This window comes from Mandrillus leucophaeus, unplaced genomic scaffold (assembly GCF_000951045.1).
Source record: "Mandrillus leucophaeus isolate KB7577 unplaced genomic scaffold, Mleu.le_1.0 Scaffold35, whole genome shotgun sequence".
Lineage (NCBI taxonomy): Eukaryota > Metazoa > Chordata > Mammalia > Primates > Cercopithecidae > Mandrillus > Mandrillus leucophaeus.
In genome coordinates, this window is record NW_012103698.1 from 2843058 (window position 1) to 2865792 (window position 22735).

The 22735-nt window shown below is 46.0% G+C and overlaps 1 protein-coding gene across 1 annotated transcript in view; it reads left to right on the forward strand.

Annotated features, from left to right (window-relative positions):
• INO80 (INO80 complex subunit) overlaps positions 1-14480 on the forward strand; it is a 141870-nt gene extending 127390 nt beyond the window's left edge. The window contains exons 30-36 of the mRNA XM_011989304.1: positions 5064-5222; positions 5863-5965; positions 7622-7710; positions 8716-8871; positions 9147-9306; positions 9977-10192; positions 12901-14480. Of these exons, the coding sequence (XP_011844694.1) occupies positions 5064-5222; positions 5863-5965; positions 7622-7710; positions 8716-8871; positions 9147-9306; positions 9977-10192; positions 12901-13118 (1101 nt within the window). The 3' untranslated portion in view covers positions 13119-14480. The remainder of the gene's footprint in view (positions 1-5063; positions 5223-5862; positions 5966-7621; positions 7711-8715; positions 8872-9146; positions 9307-9976; positions 10193-12900) is intronic.
• The last annotated feature ends 8255 nt before the right edge of the window (positions 14481-22735 follow it).

A 22735-nucleotide genomic window follows, 5' to 3' on the forward strand; every position in this document is an offset into this window, starting at 1 on the left:
GCTAATTTTTATGTTTTTAGTAGAGACGGAGTTTCACCATATTGGCCATGCTGGTCTCGAACTCCTGACCTCAGGTGATCTGCCTGCCTTGGCCTCCCAAAGTGCTGGGATTACAGGCATGAGCCACCTGGCTTTAAAGCTGTATTTTCAAATCATGAGGCTGTAGATGATATTTAAGACCATGAGGCTGTATGAGGTCACCTGGGAAGGTCTAGCATAAGTTCATTTTATTAAAATATGTTTCTGTTCTTCTCAGCTTGCCTGTCTCAGGTTTAGTCTGTGGTTTCTTAAGGAATAGTTTCTCTGGTTGTTCATTCAAATGGTTAAAAAAAAAAAAAAAAAAAGGCAGGTTTAAAAGGAGAGATCTACATCTTGCTTCCAAGGTTCACATAGTTTGCCCTGTAGGAGTAAAGAGCATCCTGCCAGCCACAAAGAAGCAAAGTAGACTAGGCCCCGATCCATAAGTAGAGGAATAAGAGTAGGAATTCTTTTTTCATCTTGAAGGCCAGAGAGGGGCTCTAGGCTGGGCATGGTGGCTCATGCCTGTAATCCCTGCAGTTTGGGAGGCCAGAGGTGGGCGGATTGCTTGAGGGCAGATGTTTGAAACCAGCCTGGGCAACATAGCGAGACACCATCTGTACAAAAAGTTTTTAAAATTAGCCAGGCATGGCGGCACATGCCTGTGGTCTGAGCTCCTCGGGAGGCTGAGGTGGGAGGTTTGCTTGGGCCCAGACTGCAGTCAAGACTGCAGTGAGCTGTGATTGTGCCACTGCACTCCAACATGGGCAACACTGAGCCCCTGTCTCAAAAAAAAAAAAAAAAGAGGCTCTGAATACTCTGATTTCTGAATTCTGAAATAATTTACATTTTAATTTTGGGGGAAGGGCTTGGGGATTCACTTGTAAATTAGAAACTCCTGGAATAGTTCTTAGAAAAATGAGACATCAAGATTGAAATTAATTCCGAGGATATACTATGTGTGTGTGTTGCTAGAGAAACAGTACGGTTAGCTGCTTTCTGGCATTTTTCCTTTGCCCTGAGATTTATTTAGCTTTGGGATTTCCCCAGAACCATTTATGGACAAGGAAGAGATTAATCAACCTAAAAATGTCAGGAAAAACCTAATGTCTTATGATTGAGAATGCATATGTAAAAATGTGGGACTCTATCTGGCCTTCTCTGTTAGTAAAAACATCGTTTTAGCAAATGATGTATGGCAGCTGCCTCTTACTGTGTCATTGTTTGTATATTCTTCCTGAAGTAAGGTTATCTTTGCATTTGACTCTGTTTAGTAAGGGGTTGTTATAAACTGCATTGTTTGTGTTTCTGTGTCAGACCTATTTTAAATGCTTATATGTCAGGAGAATGAAGAGCCTTTCTCCCTTTGCAGAGATTCAAGAAGTCCTGTCTCACAGGACAGCTTTTAGCCCTCTGCGGGGGCCAAACCTCCACTCATTGTCTTGGGAGAGAAAGCTCCACCCTCCAAGTGTTGGTCCAACTTTTCCCAGTTGTTCCTCTAGAAATTTTCCTGTTTTAAATCTCACTCTCTCATCCCCTGAAACTCCTTCTCATTGACCTATGCAGCCAGGCCCCTCTACCGGATGGTAACTGTCACCTCTCTTCCCCTGTGCCTGCCCTGCTTGGTGTTTACAATGTCATGAAGGCACTGACTATTGTTTCCCCTTAGTCATTGCTGGGCCACGCTTTGTGGATTGACTTGCCTTAATCTTTCCTAGTTAAGTCAGTTGTTCTAGTCCTTTCATTGTTACTTGTTTTTCTCTAGAATGTCTCACTGAGCTCCATAAACCCTACTGCCAAGTATAGGCATCATCCCTGTCCCACTGCGGTGCATTGTCTCCCTCACCACTCCCTCCAGTTCACATCATGGTTAATTCAGTGTTAGATTAGATGATAACCACACATCTGTCTTGGTTTTTAGTTCTCTCACTCTTGTTCTTAACCTGTTAGTTTGTACGTATTTCATATTTTCCCCTGCATAAGTATTTTTCTCAACAATCCTATTTTATTCTCTTTTCCTCCCAAATTCCCCACCTCTTGGAATCCATTCAAAGAATAAATATCTTCTATATTTGGAGATTTTTGAAGTTAATATTGTAAACCCATCTCCTTAGGCTTTAATCTTACTGTTTATGAACTCAAAAGAACACAAGTTGAATCAGGTTTGGTTGCCACTGGGTCTTCTAGGAGAAAATGTGAATATTAAGACAGTACCTATGAAGCAATTCATAATATGGCTCTCCCTCCACCCACCTCTACCACGCACATCCCCACATTATGAATTCATGCTGAACCATAGCCTCAAGCTTAGACAGCTCAAGATACTATCTTTTGGGTGTGACATCAGCCCTCAAATTCCACATGTGTAGTCATTTTAAATACATTGGGCATCATGGGACAACATGAACCAGAAAAAAGATGAAAAAAAAGTACACTGGGCAAGTAATGTTATCCTCTAGTCCAACTGAAGGTCTTCATTTTTGTTAGCTGTATTTTCCCTGAAAGTTCAAACTAGGTCTTCTGGAAGTTTGTATGTCCTCTTTGAAACTCCAAAATGTCCTGTGGTCAGGTTTGTTAAGTTCCTCTAGAGGCGACAAGCATTGTGCATTCCTAAATCTTAGGTTTGCAGGACACTAGATTGACAATAAGCTTTCACAGTGACTTTCTTTGGCCAGCAGTTTGCAGTGTTCTTCCCAAGGATTCTAACCTGTGCTAACAATGGAGGGAAACCATTTTGGCCGGGCGTAATGGCTCATACCTGTAATTCCAACACTTTGGGAAGCTGAAATGGGAGGATTGCTTGAGCCTAGGAGTTTGGGGCTGCAGTGAGCCAATATGCCACTGTACTTCAGCCTGGGTGATAGAGCAAGACCCTGTCTCAGAAAAGAAAAAGAGAGAGAGGCAGAGAGAAACAGTTTCAAGAAAGATGACTCACTCTTTCAAATAGTACACATGAAATAATTGGACACCATAGAAGTTAGTGATTAAGTGGGGACTTGGCCCAAGGTAGGTAAGCAATGCCAAGTATTGTTACTACTATAGGTTGCAGAGGGAGACTGTTAGGTCACTCCCCACCCCAGCCCCTTGCTGTGATCTCAGACCAGTCTCTAGAAGAGTTGGGATTCTAGTTCAGAGAAACAGCTTGAACAAAAAGAGGTGTACACAAATGTATTATAAGCCAGGACCACTGAAGAGACCCATCTGTCTAAAGGGAAGGGACATATTTGTGTTAGGAAAGAATAGGAAATAAAGTTGGCTCTCTATAGCAGGGCCTGATTATTTAGGAGAGTTTGGACATGGTGTGTAACTGGCAGATAGCTGGAATGGCCCACAGTGGTAGCCAAGGTAGACTGAAGAGGAAAGAGACTGAGATCGAAGAGTCCTGCTGATGTAACAGAGCGCTAATCCAGACGTAGGTTTTGAGGGCCTGGTCCAGAATGGTAACAGTGGGACTGTAGAAAGGACAGGTTCATTTTTGAAACAGTGGCTGGATTTGGTGACTTTTGATTGGATATAAAGGACGACACATGAGATATGAGGACCATTTTGAACTGGTCCACCATGTTGGATGGTAGCCTCAAGAGTTGAGGACTGAGGAGTTTGTTTTAGGATCACTTAGTGGTGATACATTTTGTTGTTAATTTGTTTGTTGCTCAACAAACTAGAAGTCACTTCCAGAGACCTCTTTAAACATTCCATTCTAGGAATTCATGGGCTAGTAAATGACTATTGATGAGAGCCTGAGAATTCTAGGGAAAGCCGTGCCTGTTTCCAAGATGGCCCCAGTGTTTTGTTTTATTTTGTTTTGTTTTGTTTTGTTTTGAGACAGTTGCTCTCTTGTCGCCCAGGCTGGAGTGCAATGGCATGATCTCAGTTCACTGCAACCTCCGCCTCCTGGGTTCAAGCGATTCTCCTGCCTTAGCCTCCTGAGTAGCTGGATTCACAGGTGCCTGCCACCACACCTGGCTGATTTTTTTTTTTTTTTTTTTTTTGAAACGGAGGCTCACTCTGTCACCCAGGCTCGAGTGCAGTGGTGCAGTGTCGGCTCACTGCAACCTCCGCCTCCCAGGTTCAAGCAGTTCCCCTGCCTTAGCCTCTCAGGTAGCTGGAATTGCAGGTGCGCACCACCACGCCCAGCTAATTTTTGTATTTTTAATAGAGACGGGGTTTTACCATGTTAGCCAGGCTAGTCTCAAGCTCCTGGCCTCAAGTAATCTACCTGCCTTGGCCTCCCAAAGTGATGGGATTACAGGCATGAGCCACCGTGCCTGGTTAGTTTTTGTATTTTTAGTAGAGACGGGATTTCACCATGTTGGCCAGGCTGGTCTCTAACTCCTGACCTCAGGTGATCCACCTACCTTGGCTTCTCAAAGTGCTGGGATTACAGGTGTGAGTCACCACACCTGACCTGTTTTGTTTTGTTTTTGAGACGGGGTATCGCTCTGTCACCCAGGCTGGAGTGCAGTGGTGCAATCTCGGCTCACCTCAGCCTCTGCCTCCCAGACTCAGGCAGTCCTCCCACCTCAGTCTTGTGAATAGTTGGGAGCAGTGGTGCTTACTTAGGCAATGTGATTTTGGATAAATGGTCTAGCTCATTTGTGCCTCATTCTCCTAAACTACAAAATATGTGAGTCTTAACAGTATTTAAATCATGATCATTATCGGATTATTTTTTTCTCAGCACAAATAACAGTGATAATTCTGGGATTTAAATGAGTTAATGCACTTAGAACAATGCACTATAAGTGTTAACCATTAATGTTATTAATGTACTAAGCACTACATTTTAACTATTAATATTATTGCTACTCTCTCTTTTTAAGTGAAAACTGAAAAAAAATAAAACAGGAGCATGTATCTTTTGCTCAGGGCATGTGAAGGAATGGCTTTGTATCTTCTAAGAAGATGTATCTTAGCTCAGTATCATAGAAAGGAATCAGACCCTACTGACACCAAACTATTGCGAACAGACGATTGGCTGGGTTGCTCTCAGAATTTCTGGTCCTTCCCCAAGAGTGCTTCAGTTTTTGCTATATTCTATGCAGGTGATTTTCTATGATAGCGACTGGAACCCCACTGTGGACCAGCAGGCCATGGACAGGGCCCACCGCTTGGGGCAGACAAAGCAGGTTACCGTGTACCGGCTCATCTGTAAAGGCACCATTGAAGAACGCATTCTGCAAAGAGCCAAGGAGAAGAGTGAGGTAAGCACAAGGGAAAGAAATTCCTGCCCTGATGGAGCAAACAGAAAGTCTGACCACATCGACTGGATTGAGACTGTTTAAAACTCTATTGCCTTTCATTGGTCCTGATGAAACTACAGTTTCTTCTGAATAGAAAATAAAATCAGGTCCCATGCAATAGCAGTCTTGACTTCCCTGGCCATGCCTCATTCCCTTTCCCCCAGAATGGTTTCCATAGCCTGGATCCAGCTGTTGTTCATGTGGAGACTGACACCAATAATGGCCTCTCGCATTCAGAGGAAGAAGGATTGACATTTTTTAGCTCTTATCCTAATACTTTCAGCTTATCTGCCTCTGAATTGTATGCCAAATTTGTTAGTTTCCAAAGAAATTACTATTTTTTTGTTTTTTCCATCCTGATTCAGTACTATTAGATTTTCTAGTTAGCAGTTCCAAGCAAAGAAGTTATCATTTTCCTTCTGTCAGACAAATAATCTGGATGAGCCAATCAAATGAACTGAAATGAAAAGGGGGAAAGAAGAAATAGGAAACCAGAGGCCTCACCTGAGGAGTGGGTTGAGAACGATGTGTGTCTTTTTCTGGATATTTGCCATAAGGGAATGGATGCCTGGAGGTGACATTTTGGTCTGCTTTGGTGTAGATTCAGCGGATGGTGATTTCAGGTGGGAACTTCAAACCAGATACCTTGAAACCCAAAGAGGTGGTTAGTCTTCTTCTAGACGACGAAGAGTTGGAGAAGAAACGTATGTACTCTAAACCTCTAGACACTCCCCTCACGTATTTGAGAATGGAAGAGGTACTTGGCTGTGTGCCAAGGGTAGGCAAAGCCAAAGGCTATATTTAGAGAAAATATTTTTGTGCTCCTATTTTATATAAAAACCCAAACAAGATTGTGTTCTGGGCCGGGCATGGTGGCTCATGCCTATAATCCCAGCACTTTGGGAGGCCAAGGTGGGCAGATCACCCGAGGTCAGAAGTTTGAGACCAGCCTGGCCAACATTGTGAAATCCTGCCTCCACTAAAAATACAAAAAATTAGTTGGGCATGGTGGTGGGCGCCTATAATCCCAGCACTTTGGGAGGCCGAGGCAGGAGAATTACTTGAACCCAGGAGGCGGAGGTTGCAGTGAGCCAAGATCGTGCCATTGCACTCCAGCCTGGGCAACAAGAGCGAAACTCTACCTTAAAAAAAAAAAAAAAAAAAAGGCAAGGTGGCTCACACCTGTAATCCCAGCACTTTGGGAGGCCGAGGCGGGTGGATCACGAGGTCAGGAGTTCCAAGACTAGCCTGGCTAACCTGGCGAAACCCCGTCTCTACTAAAAATACAAACATTAGCCAGTCGTGGTGGTGGGCACCTGTAATCCCAGCTACTCGGGAAGCTGAGGCAGGAGAATCTCTTGAAGCTTGGAGGCGGAGGCTGCAGTGAGCCAAGATCGTGCCATTGCACTCCAGCCTGGGCAACAAGAGCAAGATTCCATCTCGAAGAAAAAAGAATGCGTTGTGGAGTAGAGGGCAAAATTTGTGTGTATTTTAAAGGTAAATGTGGCTTCAAATAATGTAGCTTGCACAAGGAAGGCACCTGACTTCTTAGCAGTAATGAATTTGCTCTTCTGCCCAGAAAAATGTTTTTATGGAAAAGTTGGAGAAGCACGCAGCTCTAACCATACAAACCCTCCTCCCATGTGTTTTCTGGCTTTTGAGAGCATTGGGTTTCAGATTAATCCTGTGAGACTTTGAAGCCTTCCACAGCATTACAGCAGAAAATAAGTTCACATTTGCCAGCACCTTCTAAAACCTTTCAGAACTCTACAGCCATGCTCAATCTGTGCAAAGCAGAGATATTAAAAGGCTGAAATGAAAAAGGGAAAAAGAATAATGTGAGGAAAGGCCTATAATAGTTTTTTTTTTTTTTTCAAGACAGAGTTTTGTGTGTTGCCCAGGCTGGAGTGCAGTGGCGCAATCTTGGCTCACCACAGCCTCCACTTCCTGGGCTCAGGCAATCCTCCCGACTCAGCCTCTGGGATAGCTGAGACCCACACACATACCACTGTGCCTGGCTAATTTTTGTATTTTTATAGAGATGGGGTTTTACCATGTTGGCCAGGCTGGTCTCAAACTCCTGGGCTTGAGCAGTCACCCCGCCCCAGCCTCCCAAAGTGCTAGCTAGGATTACCGACGTGAGTCATCACACTGAGCCAGCCCATAATACTTAAATACAGTGTGATTTAAACCCAAAGCTGAGAATCCAAGTTAGAAAACCACTGGTTATCTACCTTAAACAGATAGAAGTGATACCTGGGAAAATAAACATCAGGGGATATGGCCACCTTAATTTTAAGAAAGTGAGGATTATGATTACCACAGGTACTTCATCAGGTCTTCATTTATCTTCTTGATAGTGAGGCTGCGGCAGGAAGAGAAACGGCAACAGGAGGAAACCAACCGAGTGAAAGAGCGCAAGCGGAAGCGGGAAAAGTATGCAGAGAAGGTATCTCCAGCCTGGAATGGTGGATAGGGGTTAATGGGGCCTAGGGTGCTTACCAAAAAGGCTTTGGGGTACATAGCTTCTCATCTTGGCTACTGGTTGGTATCCAGCTTCAGCTGTGTATGATCAGCCACATTTCTGGGCTGACTCATGTTTTACTCAGGAGAAATGTGGCCTTGGTAGGTCTGTAGTCCCCACACAAACTCACACTTACAGTGGTCACAGTTTAATTATGGAAACCATTTGTCAGGGCTATTAGAAAGCGTGTAAGGCTAAAAGGTGACTAAGATCAGCATTACTTACTTATATTATTAGACTCCGTAGAATCTTAGAAAGGGCCTAAGAGGTCATGAGATCCATAACCTACCAGAATTCTGCTTGTGTACCACTCAGTGTCATCTGTCACTAGAAAAATAAACACCCGGCTTAGAAATAAGAAATAAGAAACAAGAATAAGAAATGTCCATTCATCTCTTTTTCTCCAGTTCACACCAAGGATTTGAACTGTCTTTAAAATTGTTCTTAAAAAGAAAAACAGATATGTAGAAACTATATTGGAAACATTGGTCCTCTCTTTTGTGAGACTGCATTCAGTCAGCCCAGTAAGTGCTGGATGTGAGGCTCTTCGCGCCATGAGGATCAGGGTTGGTGTGGCTCTGGTTCAGTGTGACTGCCCCAACTTTAAACTCTATTATTATGGCAGATATTCATAAGCTTTTTTTTTTTTCTTTTGAGCCGGGGTCCAGTTTCTGGGCTCAAGCAATCCTCCCACCTCAGCCTCCTAAGTAGCCGGAATTATAGGCATGTGCCACAGTACTCGCCTGAAATACACATAGACTCCTATTAAACCATCCCTTCTTCCTTGTGCAGTTTTTCTTCCTTAAAAGTATGCTGATTGAGAAGTTATAAACTAAAGAAGAAAAGCTCTATTACCCTTTTCATCCCAAATCCTGCTTTTCTTTTGGGGTGCATCCTGACACGTTTTCCATATTTATCTGTGGTTCCCAGAAGAAAAAGGAAGATGAATTGGATGGGAAAAGGAGAAAAGAGGGTGTGAACCTGGTGATCCCATTTGTTCCCTCGGCTGATAACTCCAACCTCTCTGCTGACGGAGATGACTCCTTCATTAGCGTGGACTCAGCCATGCCAAGCCCTTTCAGTGAGGTGAGGCTCCTTTTAGATGCCTGCATCACAGCAGTAAGGAGTGTCCTGACCGTGTAGCAGGGACACACTGCTGGGCAGTCTTTGCTTCTCCTGGAGTTCTCCAGCCTTGTTGAAGTAGGTTGCACATGAGTTCTGTAAGGAGAAAAACAAATGAGGACAGGTTGGTTTCTCAGAAGCCAAAGCAGCCTCAGCTGTGAAGCATGTTCCTAGCTGGGTGCAAGGCCCTGGGCAGTGAGCACAGGGAGTAGTAATGATCTTAACCCTTCCTTTTCTAGATCTCCATCAGCAGTGAGCTGCACACTGGCTCCATTCCTTTGGACGAGAGCAGCAGTGACATGCTGGTCATTGTGGATGACCCAGCCTCCTCAGCCCCTCAGTCTCGAGCTACCAACTCTCCCGCATCCATAACAGGCTCCGTCTCAGACACCGTGAATGGTAATTGCTACTGTCTTGTACAGCTTGGGCCTGGTCCATTGCCCAGCACTGGTTTGGTTGTGGGTAAGGTCCTGATTCCTTCTAAGATAATGGTATTTTTATTCTTTCAATTGCTTTGTCAAGTAAAACGAAGAAATAAAAGGTTTAGGGAAAGCAAAATAAGAACTTTATAAAGATTTAAAACTTGTTTTTTTTTTAGTCATCCCTGTCTTTCAGATTCACCATTATTTTTGCTAGTTTTTAATTAATGTTAGCTTTTCTGGGCCTTTCCTCACTTTATTGTGTGGGGCCCAGTGTTGCTGCCATTTCTTGGGGAGCTCTGGGTTCAAAACTCGAGGGTAAAATTTGACTCTCCAAGGCAGATGAGTCCCAGGTAGCAAGTCGCTTCCCTTTGTAATGGACAAATTTAAAGAGGAAACTCACGAGTAATGTAACTACTCTTCAGCATGAAAAGCAGCTTGAGGAGTTAGGATGTTTTCATTATTTAGAATTCTTAGTATTCTGTGTGACTCTGATCTAGCCATTATTAATTGGAGATATAGACCTCCTCATGGGTCCTAAAACAAACACCCCAAGAGCCCGCTTTCCCTGTCAGGAGAAGATTATGTTAACATCTTGGAGAGATTCACTTTTTTTTTTTTTTTCCCTTTTGGCCCATTTGTTCCCACAGGAATTTCCATTCAGGAAATGCCAGCTGCAGGACGTGGTCACTCAGCCCGAAGCCGAGGCCGCCCCAAAGGTTCAGGAAGCACAGCCAAAGGAGCAGGGAAGGGCCGGAGCCGAAAGTCCACAGCAGGCAGCGCTGCTGCAATGGCAGGAGCCAAAGCCGGGGCTGCAGCGGCCTCTGCGGCTGCCTATGCTGCATACGGGTACAATGTGTCTAAAGGTACAGAAGCCCAGGGTGGCTGCAGATTTGTTCTGGTCAGTGACAGTCTAGACATTCTGTCAGGTAGAACATGTAGGAAACCCCCAGGCTGGGAGCCTTCTTCCTAGAGCCCCAAGTGGGGTTCTGCTTCTTTGTAATAAGCACTGTTGACTCACCCCTTGCCCTCCTGATGGTACAGGGCTGCCTTTGGATTGGAAGTAGCTGTAGAAAGAGAGAACTGAATTGTGGACTGTACTACTTTAAACATTCTGAATTTTTCTTGATTTGGGGAACTGATTTGTTTTCTTCCTAGGCTTTTATTTCTGAGATCCACACTTTAGTGATCCAAATTAGCATAGTTAACATTCATTCAGCTATGTGATTTATCACCTAGATATGAGGCACCTGCTGTGTGCATAGGCGTATACCACATGGGCCGTGCACAGTGGCTCACGCCTGTAATCCCAGCACTTTGGGAGACTGAGACAGGCAGATCACTTGAGGCCAGAAGTTCGAGACCAACCTGGCCAGCATGATAAAACCCTGTCTCTACCAAAAAAACACAAAAAATTAGCTGGGTGTGGTGGCCTGTAGTCCCAGCTACTTGGGAGGCTGAGGCACGAGAATTGACTGAACCCTGGAGGCGGAGGTTGCAGTGAGCCAAGATCACGTCACTGCACTCCAACCTGGGTGATAGAGCAAGACTCTCAAAAAAAAAAAATGTAGGCCGGGCGCGGTGGCTCACGCCTGTAATCCCAGCACTTTATGGGAGGCCGAGGCGGGCGGATCAGGAGGTCAGGAGTTCGAGACCATCCTGGCTAACACGGTGAAACCCCGTCTCTACTAAAAATGCAAAAAATTAGCCCGGCGAGGTGGCAGGCGCCTGTAGTCCCAGCTACTCGGGAGGCTGAGGCAGGAGAATGGCGTGAACCCGGAAGGCGGAGCTTGCAGTGAGCCGAGATCGCGCCACTGCACTCCAGCCTGGGCGACTAAGCGAGACTCTGTCTCAAAAAAAAAAAAATGTAAAAAGGAGTATTCCACATGGACCTTGCTTCTGAGTGTATAATGGCAATGAGAAGGGGAAGCCATACACGCAATATGCTTAATAGCAATCCACAGCCAAATACAGGTGAATGAAAAGAGGAAAGCAGCCATGGTGGTTGTAGGTCAGGAGAGGGAACCGTGGACCTGCTGATAAGTTGCCTGTCTGTATTCAAAAGGGAGGAGAAGAATGAAGGATTTGGACTGGTGACCGAGAGCTGGCAGTGGCCAAGGCATATTGGGGGTCACTGAGCAGGTTAGGTTCCACTGAAGAGGAGCAGTGGGAGTCAAGTTTGGAAACACATGGTGAGGCCTGCTGGGCAGGAGCTTAGCAGATGTGTGACAAGGGGCTGCAGACAGTTTGAGAAAACAAGTGGCTGTTGTGACCGTGTTATGTGAAGGATGATTGTAGCTATAAAGTACAGGACATTTGAGTGTGGTGAGAAAGAGAGAGCCACTTACAGACCTTTCTTCCCATTCAATACATGGGCTTAGTATTAGCTCATAGCATTGTTGTAGCAAGTAAAGGCATACTTGTATAGAAAGTGCTTGGAGTGTAGTAATTGCTCAGTAATTGTTAGTTTACTTGCCTTTTCTCCTACTGCAGGAATCTCAGCTTTCTTTTATTGGTTCTTCCAGGAAATATGAAGTATGATAGAGGAAATATGAAGTATAATAGCCTCGCCCAGTGTTTCTTAACCCTTGCCAACGTATCACGTCCTTGGAAAACAACAATCATGCCAGTAGTCAAGGCTCCCGTGGCAGGGTCTCACCCATGGCTGGGGCATTGCATATGTTCATAGGGTTTCTCCTCAGAACCTGCACAGAGCAGAGGGCAGGAAGGGTAAGGGAGATAGAGGGGGTAGAGCAGCACAAGAAAAACCAACAGTGCTTGGCAACTGGAAATGGAAATGAAGGGAAAGGAGTGGTTCAGACAGTGCCTGCAGTTCCACTGTGGATGAGGAGGGAGATATGTCTGCCCATGAAGCACTTAGAATTCTTTTTTGGAAAGTAAAACCAGTGCATATGAAACAATTGAAGAATCATATTAGACAGTGTGTTATCACATATAAGTGGATTTGGCTCATATAGGAAAAAGGGAAGTTCACTGTTACCCAGGGAGTCATCACTGGAGATGGGGGATTTGAGCTGTGCCCTTGAAGTGACACAGGCCTTGGAGAGCAGGGGTGGCCATTGCCAGCGCAAGGAGAACTGTATGAGCATAGACACAGGATAGAGAGTGGGCAGCCTTGTACCCTCTGGCCCAACTTACTAGAGAGTAACAGGAGCATGAAATTGAGAAGGAAACATCTTATCACACGTGGTGTCCCAAGAAAGAAGAAAAGAAAAACCTGTTTGTGCCATTACAGCTTTCATCCTGTAACCTTGGTGTTTCAGACTGTAAAATGTGTGCTCTATCTAGAGTGTCATGATGAACATTTTACCATCTGTGGATGAAGTAGTATGGAGAGGGTTGAGTGGTGTCATTTTCTCTTAAAAATCTATCCCTCTTACCGAAAAGACAGTTGGCAGGAAGAGCAAGCAAACATGCAAGAAGCAGTTAGCAAGGAGTTGCAGGGAGGAATTGCCACCACTTCTCCAGCTCAGACTCGTAACCAAGGCCACAGGCTCCAAGGAAGCTCACGTGGGACTGGTGCTTACGTTCTTGTCTCTCTCTACCCCCACAGGAATCTCCGCCAGCAGTCCTCTGCAGACATCCCTTGTTCGACCTGCTGGCCTTGCTGACTTTGGACCTTCAAGCGCCTCCTCTCCTTTGAGTTCCCCTTTGAGCAAGGGAAATAATGTTCCTGGGACTCCCAAGAACTTCCACATGACCAGCAGCCTAGCCCCAGACTCTCTGGTCCGGAAACAGGGCAAAGGCACCAACCCCTCTGGAGGACGGTAACCATCTGGGACCTCCAGCTTCCTTCAACCAAACCAGGGCTAGAGTCCTGACCTGCCAGTGGTCTTTGGATGGCTTGCCCCATGCAGCATCTTCCATCCTGAGTCAGAAGCGGAAGTGTCCAGCAAGGGAAGAACAGGCAGGTGGATGGTGTGAGCACTTTTATCATCTGTCTCATCAGGAGCATCTGGGGTGCCTATAGAACGAAGGCACAGGGCAGGGATCAGCTCCACTGCATCTCAAGTGAACTGCATAGCCAAGTCTTAAACCTCTCACGGGGCAAGCCTGACATAGACCCCCTTTAGATGCTCAGGCACACTGTTTCCATCCCCATTCCACTCTTCGGCTCTGACACGTCCCTTGCAAAGTCTCCGCAGGTGCTGTGAAGAGCCTTCCATGGTGGAGATTTCTCTTACAATTGTGATTTCTCGTAGGGCTAGTAAGGGAGGAGATTGTGTACCTATTGTCCACAGTCTTCAGGCAGCTCCCCAGGTCTCTGAACCCCATTTGCCAGAGTGTCATCATTAAAGAGAGCAGTGACTGCAAGAGATGGTGGAGGCTGCTAAGCATGACAGAGGCTAGAGGAAGTATCCACAGGCAGTTGTGTTCCCAGCAGTTCCTCCCCTGTCCTGCATGGTTCACACCAAGAGAACCTTCAGATCCCACCAGCAACAGTAGCACCTTCCACCCAGGGGACTCACAGAAGCCAGTAAAGAGACCAGGAGCCACCTCAATCAGCAGGACAGCCTCACTGCCCCTCTCGCAGACTCCCCTTTGCCTGTCCTGAATGCACAGTCTCCCTGCTCATCCCCTTCAGCCCCCTGCTTGGCTGTATGCACTGTCTATATTGCACTGAGAGAGGAAGGGACAGCAGGAATGAGGTGGAGAGGGCGGAGGGAGGGGGCAGGCTCGGCACCGGCCCTCGCAGTCCCAGCCCGGCCAGCCTGAGCTTGCTGCCCTCGGCAGAGACAGAGGGGCAGCGTTTGCATGGGAGGTGTTTCTGCCTGCCCTGCCTGATGTCCCTGGTGGAGCAGGTGCCTCCGGGCGGGCAAGCCTCTAATTTGCACACCTGAAAATCGCGGAATTGAGTTTAGATAGATTGATTTTTAAAACTTTTTTTTGGAGTAGGGGTCATAGGGGAATCATTTAATTTAAATCATTAAGATTCCCCTGCTCAAACCCAGACTCCTGTGTACAGATGCTATTTAGAGGGAATCAGAAAAATGCCAAGCCTTTTTTCTCTTTGAATGTGCTGTCTATTTTTATAACTGAACTTGTACATATGTATAAAGAGAGACACATCTTCCTTTTACTAACTGGATAAAAAAATCTTAAATAAAATGGAGTGAGATAATTTTATGTAAATTTTGGTGTCTGTGGTCTTTGCAGCTGCCTCTCCTCAGAAGCAAACTAGAGCCCTTGGTGGATGTGGCAGGACACAGGGAAGGCAGAGCCCTCGCCTGTGATCAGAAAGGACGGGGGTTGCTGGGACAAGGAGTGGACGTCCCGTGGGTGTTTCCTCAGGAGCAGAATTGATGGGGCTTCTGAATTTGCCTCTGGCCATCAGAAAGAAGGCTTGACCAAGTGTCTGACAGGCAGTGGTCAGGACCCTTGTCTCCATGGTGGGCTCCTTATGACTCAGGACCTAGACCCCAGGACTGAGGTGTGGGCGGCTTGGCCTGGGCGCCATCAAGTAGAGCTACTAGTGGTCATCTTAATAGTGACAGTATTCTCAAAGTTAGCTGTACTCTTAAGAATCATGAAAGAAAATGGTGAAATACATTCCTAAGGATGCCAAAGACATCCAGGCTGTGCAAACTTAGCTCAGTGATAGTTGGAAAAAGAGCACTAGTTCCCAGCCTGGCCCGGCAGCCAGTATTTCTCAGACTGGGTAGAACACTGATACGCTCTTGTATCACCCGTGGGCAGGGTTCATGCGGTTCCCCAGTGCGCTGGCTGTGCGGCTTCCCTAGCCTTGCTCGCCCTGTACGCTGTTGGTCAGGGTGGGCTGGGTCCTGGGCAGCTGATGCCCACCACAGTCACAGGGATCAGCCTTTCTTCATTGGTATCAAGTAGCATTAGTAGATACTGTGGATCTTGTTTATCTTGCTGGTGAACTTGACCAAGGCCTCACACAGAATAAACCAACATCTGAACCAAGCAGTTCTGCCTTTACATGCTATGTAAAGATTTTTCATAACTACGTAAAGATTTTTCATAAGAAAAAGTAGTAATTTGACACCTGAATCGTCCCTTAAGGCAACGCTTCTCCAGTGTTAATGTGCATACAAATCACCTTGAGATTGTAAAATGCAAGTTCTGTTTCTGAAGGTCTAGGTTGAGGCTTGAGACTGAGTTTCTTATCAAGATCCCAGGTGATGGCCATGCTGCTAGTCCTTGGACTACCCCTGGAATAACAAGGCCCTAGGGTGCCTTCCAGCTCTGCCAAGCAGAAAATCTCTGCTCTTTGGTTATATGCCCACACCCCAGCCAGGAAGCCCTGTGCAGGAAATACTGGTTTATTTTTCCTCTTACCCAACTTAATTCACCTGATGACAGAAAATGAAATCCTAGCATTCCTACAAAAATTCAGTCCCTTATATGTTTTCTCCATTTTTTTTGTTGTTGTTTTGTTTTTTCATTTTAAAACTGTCCATAATTTTCTCCATCACCTCCTGAGTATACTGCACCTTTTGGGCATGTTCAGTATGAGAGAAGGCCTCAGATTTACTACTGTCCCTCTCCCGTGTGGCCTTCACCAAGATGCAACATGTCATGGAGAGTGACCCCTGGACTCAGTGTTTTCTGTGCCCTGTGCCCTGTGTCCTTTGATTGTGACCACCAGACTCCTGGATCAGTCATCTTTCTCAGCTAATTCCTAAGCCCCTCTTAGGGGGCATGGAGACCGTTTGGCTGCTCTCCCACGCTTCTCTGAGACTGCCAGAGTCACGAAATCCCGCAATCGGGGAGCAGCGTGTTTACCGTGGGTGCCCAGTTCAGCCAAGCTCATGGTGCACATTCAGGCCACTTAGATGGTGGGGTAGGAAGGAGAAGGCAGGCTGTGTTCTAGAGAAAGCAGAGACTTCTGGCTGTCACGACGTTGTGTGTCCAAGTACTAAGAAGGCCCACTGCCTGCCTCATCAAAGGACCCTGAGGAAGCTGGGTGCCTCTCTTATCTGGCCTCTGGCCTCTTCCTGCGCCCTCATTTCTTTCTTGCTTCAGGTCCTGGGACTTAGCTGGCTTCCCTTTCCTCTTCAAAACTGCCACCACCCACTCTTTCACTCCAGTTTCCCCCCCAACCCCCACCCCGGTGGCAAGCTGCTGGGGGATGGACTCCTGGTTCTCTCCTAGCTGCTGCCAGAAATGAGCATCTTGCTTTTTTTTTTTTTTTTAATTAAGGATTTTCTTGCTCATCAGAACAAGGACACCAGGCAAAAACAATACTGTACATGGAGAATTGCAAAGCTTAAGAAATACTTCACAGTCCTCACAGAGTCCCTGCCTACAGTTCCTGGCACCTTCGGTGAGAAACAAGGATTCCTGAGGGAGAGGTTCCCTGACTCTTGCCTCCTTCCTAGAGAGCTGAGTTCTTTCTTCCAGAAAGGCAGATGGAGTGTGCGTCTGTGAGTGCCCGCAAGGCCTCTGCCTCTGCTCTCCTGCCACTTGGGTTTTCATTGTTCACATAAATCTCAAAAATGAGTATGTGGCCCAAGGGTTGGGGAGGCCCCTCTGGGTCTGACTTGGCAGCAGCCTCAGGGGAAGAAGGAAAGGAGCACAGAGGTTCAGAGTTGCAGGAGGGGGGCAGTTTTCTAAGCTTGCCCAGCTGATGCCCCCCTAAAGCAGCTCTGGGAGATAATGCCCAGCCTCAGCTCAGAATGTTCCACCCTCCTACCACCACCAGCATATCACCACAAACCCCACCCTGAACCAGAGGCCCGCCCGGCAAGCTGTTCCTGGCTGCCAGAGAAGAAAGGAGCTCCCCTCCCATTTCCCAGGTGAGAAGTCCCAGAAGACCTATGCAGCTCCATCCTTGCACCCTTGAAGAGATGGTGCCAGTTACCTGGGGATGTCTGAGCAGAGTGGTAGGGAGGGTTCAAGTCCAATGGATTGGCAGTGCCGTGCAGCTTCAGCAGTCTTAGTTTGCCTTCAGCCCAATGGAATTGGGAAGAGCAGCATAAACTCACCTAGAATTTTTCTGAATAGCCAAGTCTTTCAGAGGGCTAACATTTTAACCCGGTATTTTAAGCACCAGAATTGGCTTGGTTAGAACTCTCTTTAAAGGATACTGTGTCGCTGCATGGTTAAACAGAACATATGGAACATACCTTAACCTTTCCTAAGGGCTTGGGTTCATGTGGGCATCTGGTGCCTTCAGGCCCACTGGGATGTACTACTGTTTCCCCCGGATTAAATCATACTAAGAGCTACATGGCCACAAATCTTTGTGTGTGTGTGTGTGTGTGTGTGAGAGAGAGAGAGACACAGGATTTTGCTCTGTCACCCAGTGACCAGTGGTGCAATGACAGCTCACTGCAGCCTCGACCTCCCAGGCTCAAGCGATCCTCCCTGATCAGCCTCTACCATAGTGCTGGGGTTCTAGCCACAGTTCTTAAGTCCTGAGCAGTACCTGTGCCAGCTGCCTCAGTGTTTTTGTGCTTATATGATGAGGTAGCTTCTACCCTTAAAAAATAAAAAAATCTTTTTTTTTTCCCCCAAACACTGCAGACCTTAACACCCCTTCTTCTAATGTACCTCTTCTAAATTGTTGGGGGCTTGGAAATCATTTAACCTAACTCAGAACTTCTGAACTAACAAAAAGAACTTCAAAGGAGGATCATAGAGTGTCCTAGGAATGAAGTAACTGAGCTTCAGCGCGTGCTTTCCATGGATGCCTGTGGCCCTCTGCTGGGTCGCAGTGCCGCAGTTCTGGATAAGTAACGTGTTCTAGATAGGGGTGTTCCAGTTTGAACCAGTTCAATAAAGTTTGTTGATTTTATTTTACTCCTTTTTTTCATTCTTAAAAAAAAAGTATAGATCACCTTGCACAACGAGGAAAAGTTCTGCCAAGGGGTCTAGGCAGTAGACTGGTGCATGCGCTCCCTCTCGGACGCCATCTGCAGGCGGTGTACGTCAGTGGCGTCCATCACAGGATTTTAGTGGGAGCCGTGAAAATGAAATGGGCAAGCCCAAAAGCCAGTGTTGTTGCACTTCATCTCCACTACCCATGCCTCATCTTTATTGGGCTAGGCTGGTCATCCCCAGGGAGTAATTGCAGTGTCTGTCCACTGGTTGGGCCATAAGCCCTCTGACCAGTCAATCTCATTGTTCATATCGGTTAAGGTAACACACGATGCCGTAACAGACCCCAAAATGCAATAGCTTAAATAAGATATAAATTCTTACTTCTCACACAGAAGAGTTTGAATTTGGATCTGCTCTACACGATCATTGACTGTCCCAGATTCTTTCCATCTTGTTTCTCTGCTATTTCCATGCTTTTGTCCTCATCGGCATGGTCATTGCTGGTTTATAGAAATGTCCTATGGGGCCGGACACAGTGGCTCACACCTGTAATCCCAGCACTTTGGGAGGCCAAGGCGGGCAGATCACTTGAGTTCAGGAGTTTGAGTCCAGCCTGGCCAACATGGTGAAACCCCGTCTCTACTAAAAATACAAAAAATTAGCTGGATATGGTGGCAGGCGCCTGTAATCCCAGCTACTCAGGAGGCTGAGGCAGGAGCATCGCTTAAATGCAGAAGATGGAGGTTGCAGTGAGCCAAGATTGTGCCACTGCACTCTAGCCTGGGTGACACAGCGAGACTCCATCTCAAAAAAAAAAATAAAAAAAAGAAAAAGAAATGTTCTATAGGAGGGGAAGACTGGGGAGGGGATTCACCTACTGTACTATCTTAAGACTTAGACCCTTAAGTGGCTCACACACTATCAGAGAGAACTTTAGACCTAAGGACCTATCTAACTCCAAAGGAGGATGCCATGTAATTACGGAAGAAGAGAACAGATTTGGATGGACAGCCGAGAGTTCAGACACAACGCTCCAATGGAAAGTGGGCAAAAACACTTACTAAGGATTTATTTTTTAAAACACTTTCTTTGTGCCAAGCACTGTACATAAATAGAAAATATACACACATGCAAATGGGTAATAGCCATGGGAAATGTTCAGCCATATTAGGGCTCTACAGAGAGACAACCAATAGGATATAGATATATGAGAGGGGATATATTGGGGGAATAGGCTCACATGGAAAGTCCCATGGTAGGCGGTCTGCAAATTGGAGAACCAGGGAAGCTGGCAGCGTGGTTCATCCAAGTCTGAAAGCCTTAGTAACAGGGAAGCCAGTGCTGTAACTGTCAGTCTGAACCTGAAGACCTGAAAACCTAGGGAGCCTCTGGTGCAAGTCCCAGAGTCCAAATCCCAGAGAACCCGGAGCCCTGATGTCCAGGAGCCGGAGAAGAAGGGCGTCCCCACTTTAGAAGACAGGGACTTAGCCTTTCCTCTGCCTTTGTGTTCTACGTGGGCCCCATACCATAATCCAGTCAAGGTGACACCTAAAATTAACCATCACGTCAACCTCATTGATAAATGCAAAATAAAACGAGAATCCTAGCATGTCCTGTCATACTGGGTGAAATTTGTTTCCACATAACAATTGCCAGAGTTGGCTAAGCTATAATAAATGAAACATTGTAGTTTAAGCTTCAAGACTCATGTGTGTGCCCTCTGCATATGTGGCATGAAGCATGGCTCCAGCCTGGGGGACCCCCTCTGCCTTGGAAGAGGTGGTCCTAGGGCTGTCCCTTTATCTCCAGTGACACCTGCCCCTGGTGGGCCTCATCCAACATCCAGACCTCAAAGTTGACCTCAAGGAGAATGATCTGGACAAAATGCTGTTCCACCATAACCCCAACTTCATCACCAATGAACCCCTCAAGGATTGGCATGGTGAGAGCTGAGGGCCAGGAGCAATGAGGACCTGGCTGGCTGGACCACACCTGCAGAGATCAATGAGTGAGGCCTAGCCTGGACAAGCATCTGCGAGCAAGTTATAGAGGTGGCTATGGAAAACGTTCCAAAACTATCAATAAACATTTTGTATCCATGTACTAAAACACAGGACTACATTTTCTTCCTATTATTTTTATAGAAAGTGATATTGCAGTATCGTTATCGCTCAAAACGGCAAAGAATGTGTAGCTCTTCAGAAAAAGACAATAACGGCCGGGCGCGGTGGCTCAAGCCTGTAATCCCGGCACTTTGGGAGGCCGAGACGGGTGGATCATGAGATCAGGAGATCGAGACCATCCTGGCTAACATGGTGAAACTCTGTCTCTACTAAAAATACAAAAAAATTAGCCGGGCACAGTGGCAGCACCTGTAGTCCCAGCTACTCGGGAGCCTGAGGCAGGAGAATGGCGTGAACCCGGGAGGCAGAGCTTGCAGTGAGCTGAGATCATGGTACTGTACTCCAGCCTGGGGGACACAGCCAGACTCTGTCTCAAAAAAAAAAACAACCAATAACAAGTGATGAGGATACAGAGAAATTGGAGTCATTCATTGTTGGCAGGGACATAAAACAGTGTATGTACTTTGGAAACAGTTTGGCAACTCAAAAAGTTAAATGTATTGTTACTAAGATTTTATCTACTTGGCTGGGTCACACAGTATGCAGATATTTAGTCAAACATTCTGGGTGTGTCTGTAAGCATGTTCTTGGACGAGATTAACATTTACAACTGTAGGCCAAGTAAGGTGAATTGCTCTCCCTAATGTGGGCAGGCCTCATCCCATCCGCTGAAGGCCTGAATAGAACAAAAAGGCTGCCCTTCCCCTAGTGAGAGAGAACTGCTCCTACCTGACTGAGACGTTGGCTTCTTCCTGCCTTCGGACTTGCACTGAAACATTGGCTCTTTCTGGATTTCAAGTCTGCTGGCGTCTGGACTAGAACTGCACCATCAGCTCTCCTGGATCTCCAGCTTGCTCGTTATAAGAAGTCTCTACTTCATGTCTACATCCTATTGGTTTTGTTTCTCTGGAGAACTTTTATTCAGATGGTTTGTCATGTGACCCCGGAATTCCATTCCTAGGTACATACCCAAGAGAAATAGAAATGAAAAAACATCCACACATAAACTCGTACACAGGCCGGGCGCAGTGGCTCACACCTGTAATCCCAGCACTTTGGGAGGCCGAGGCAGGCGGATCATCTGAGGTCAGGAGTTTGAGACCAGCCTGGTCAACATGGTAAAACCCCATCTGTACTAAAAATACAAAGATTAGCCAGGCATGGTGGTGGATGCCTATAACCCCAACTACTCGGGAGGCTGAGGCAGGAGAATGGCGTAAACCCGGGAGGCGGAGTTTGCAGTGAGCTGAGATCCGGCCACTGCACTCCAGCCTGGGCGACAGAGCGAGACTCCGTCTCAAAAAAAAAAAAAAACAAAGAAAAAGAAAGAAACCTGTACACAAATGTTCACAGCAGCATTGTTCACAATAGTTAAAAAAATAGAAACAACTGAATATCCATTAACTGATGAATGGATAAAATGTGATATGTCCATACAATGCAATAGTATTTAGCAATAGAAAGGAATGAACTTGATATATGCTATGATGTGAATGAAGCTTGAAAACAATTTCTGCCAGATCTCAGAAAAAATAGTAATAATAAGCGAAAGAATTCAGGCGTAAACAACCACAATTGTATGATTATGAAATGTCCAGAACAGGAAAATACATAGAAACAGAAAATATATTCGTGGTTACCTAGGGATGAGGGGACTGAGTGGTATCAGTGAAGGGGAATAGGGTTATTTTTGGTCTGATGAAACAAAATGTCCTAAAATTGATAGTAATGAAAGCTGCATAGTTCTGTGAATATACAGTAAAAGCCATTGAATTGTACACTTTAATGGATAAATTATATGGTAGGGTAATTGCATTTCAATAAAGTTGCTAAGAAAAAGAAAATGCAGCCAGAAATGTAGTGAAAAAGTAGGTTGAACAACGTGGAATTGCTCTTTTACCATACGACTATTTTTACTTACAAATAACGCATTTTCAAATGTTTCAACCTATTGATAATTAAAACCAATGATGTTATTTTATGATTTTTGAGGCATCTTTTTTTTTTTTTTTTTTTTTTTTTGAGACAGGGTCTCGCTCTGTCACCCAGGCTGTAGTGCAATGGTATGATCAGGGCTCACTGCAGCCTCGACTTTCAGGGTTCTAGTGATCCTCCTACCTCAGCCCCTCAAGCAGCTGGTGTGCACCACTATGCCCGGCTAATTTTTTTTTTTTAACTTTGGTAGAGACAGAGTCTCACTGTGTTGCTCAGGCTGGTCTCAACTCCTGAGCACAAGCAGTCATCCCACCTCGCCCTCCCAGAGTGCTGAGATTACAGGCGTGAGCGACCATGCCTGGCCAAGGTATCCTTAAATTTTCTGTTATTTTAAATATTCACTTTTGTATTTAATTGTTTATTCTTTTTCTTAAAAAGGGCTTCCCCGGCCAGGCGCGGTGGCTCAAGCCTGTAATCCCAGCACTTTGGGAGGCCGAGACGGGTGGATCACGAGGTCAGGAGATCGAGACCATCCTGGCT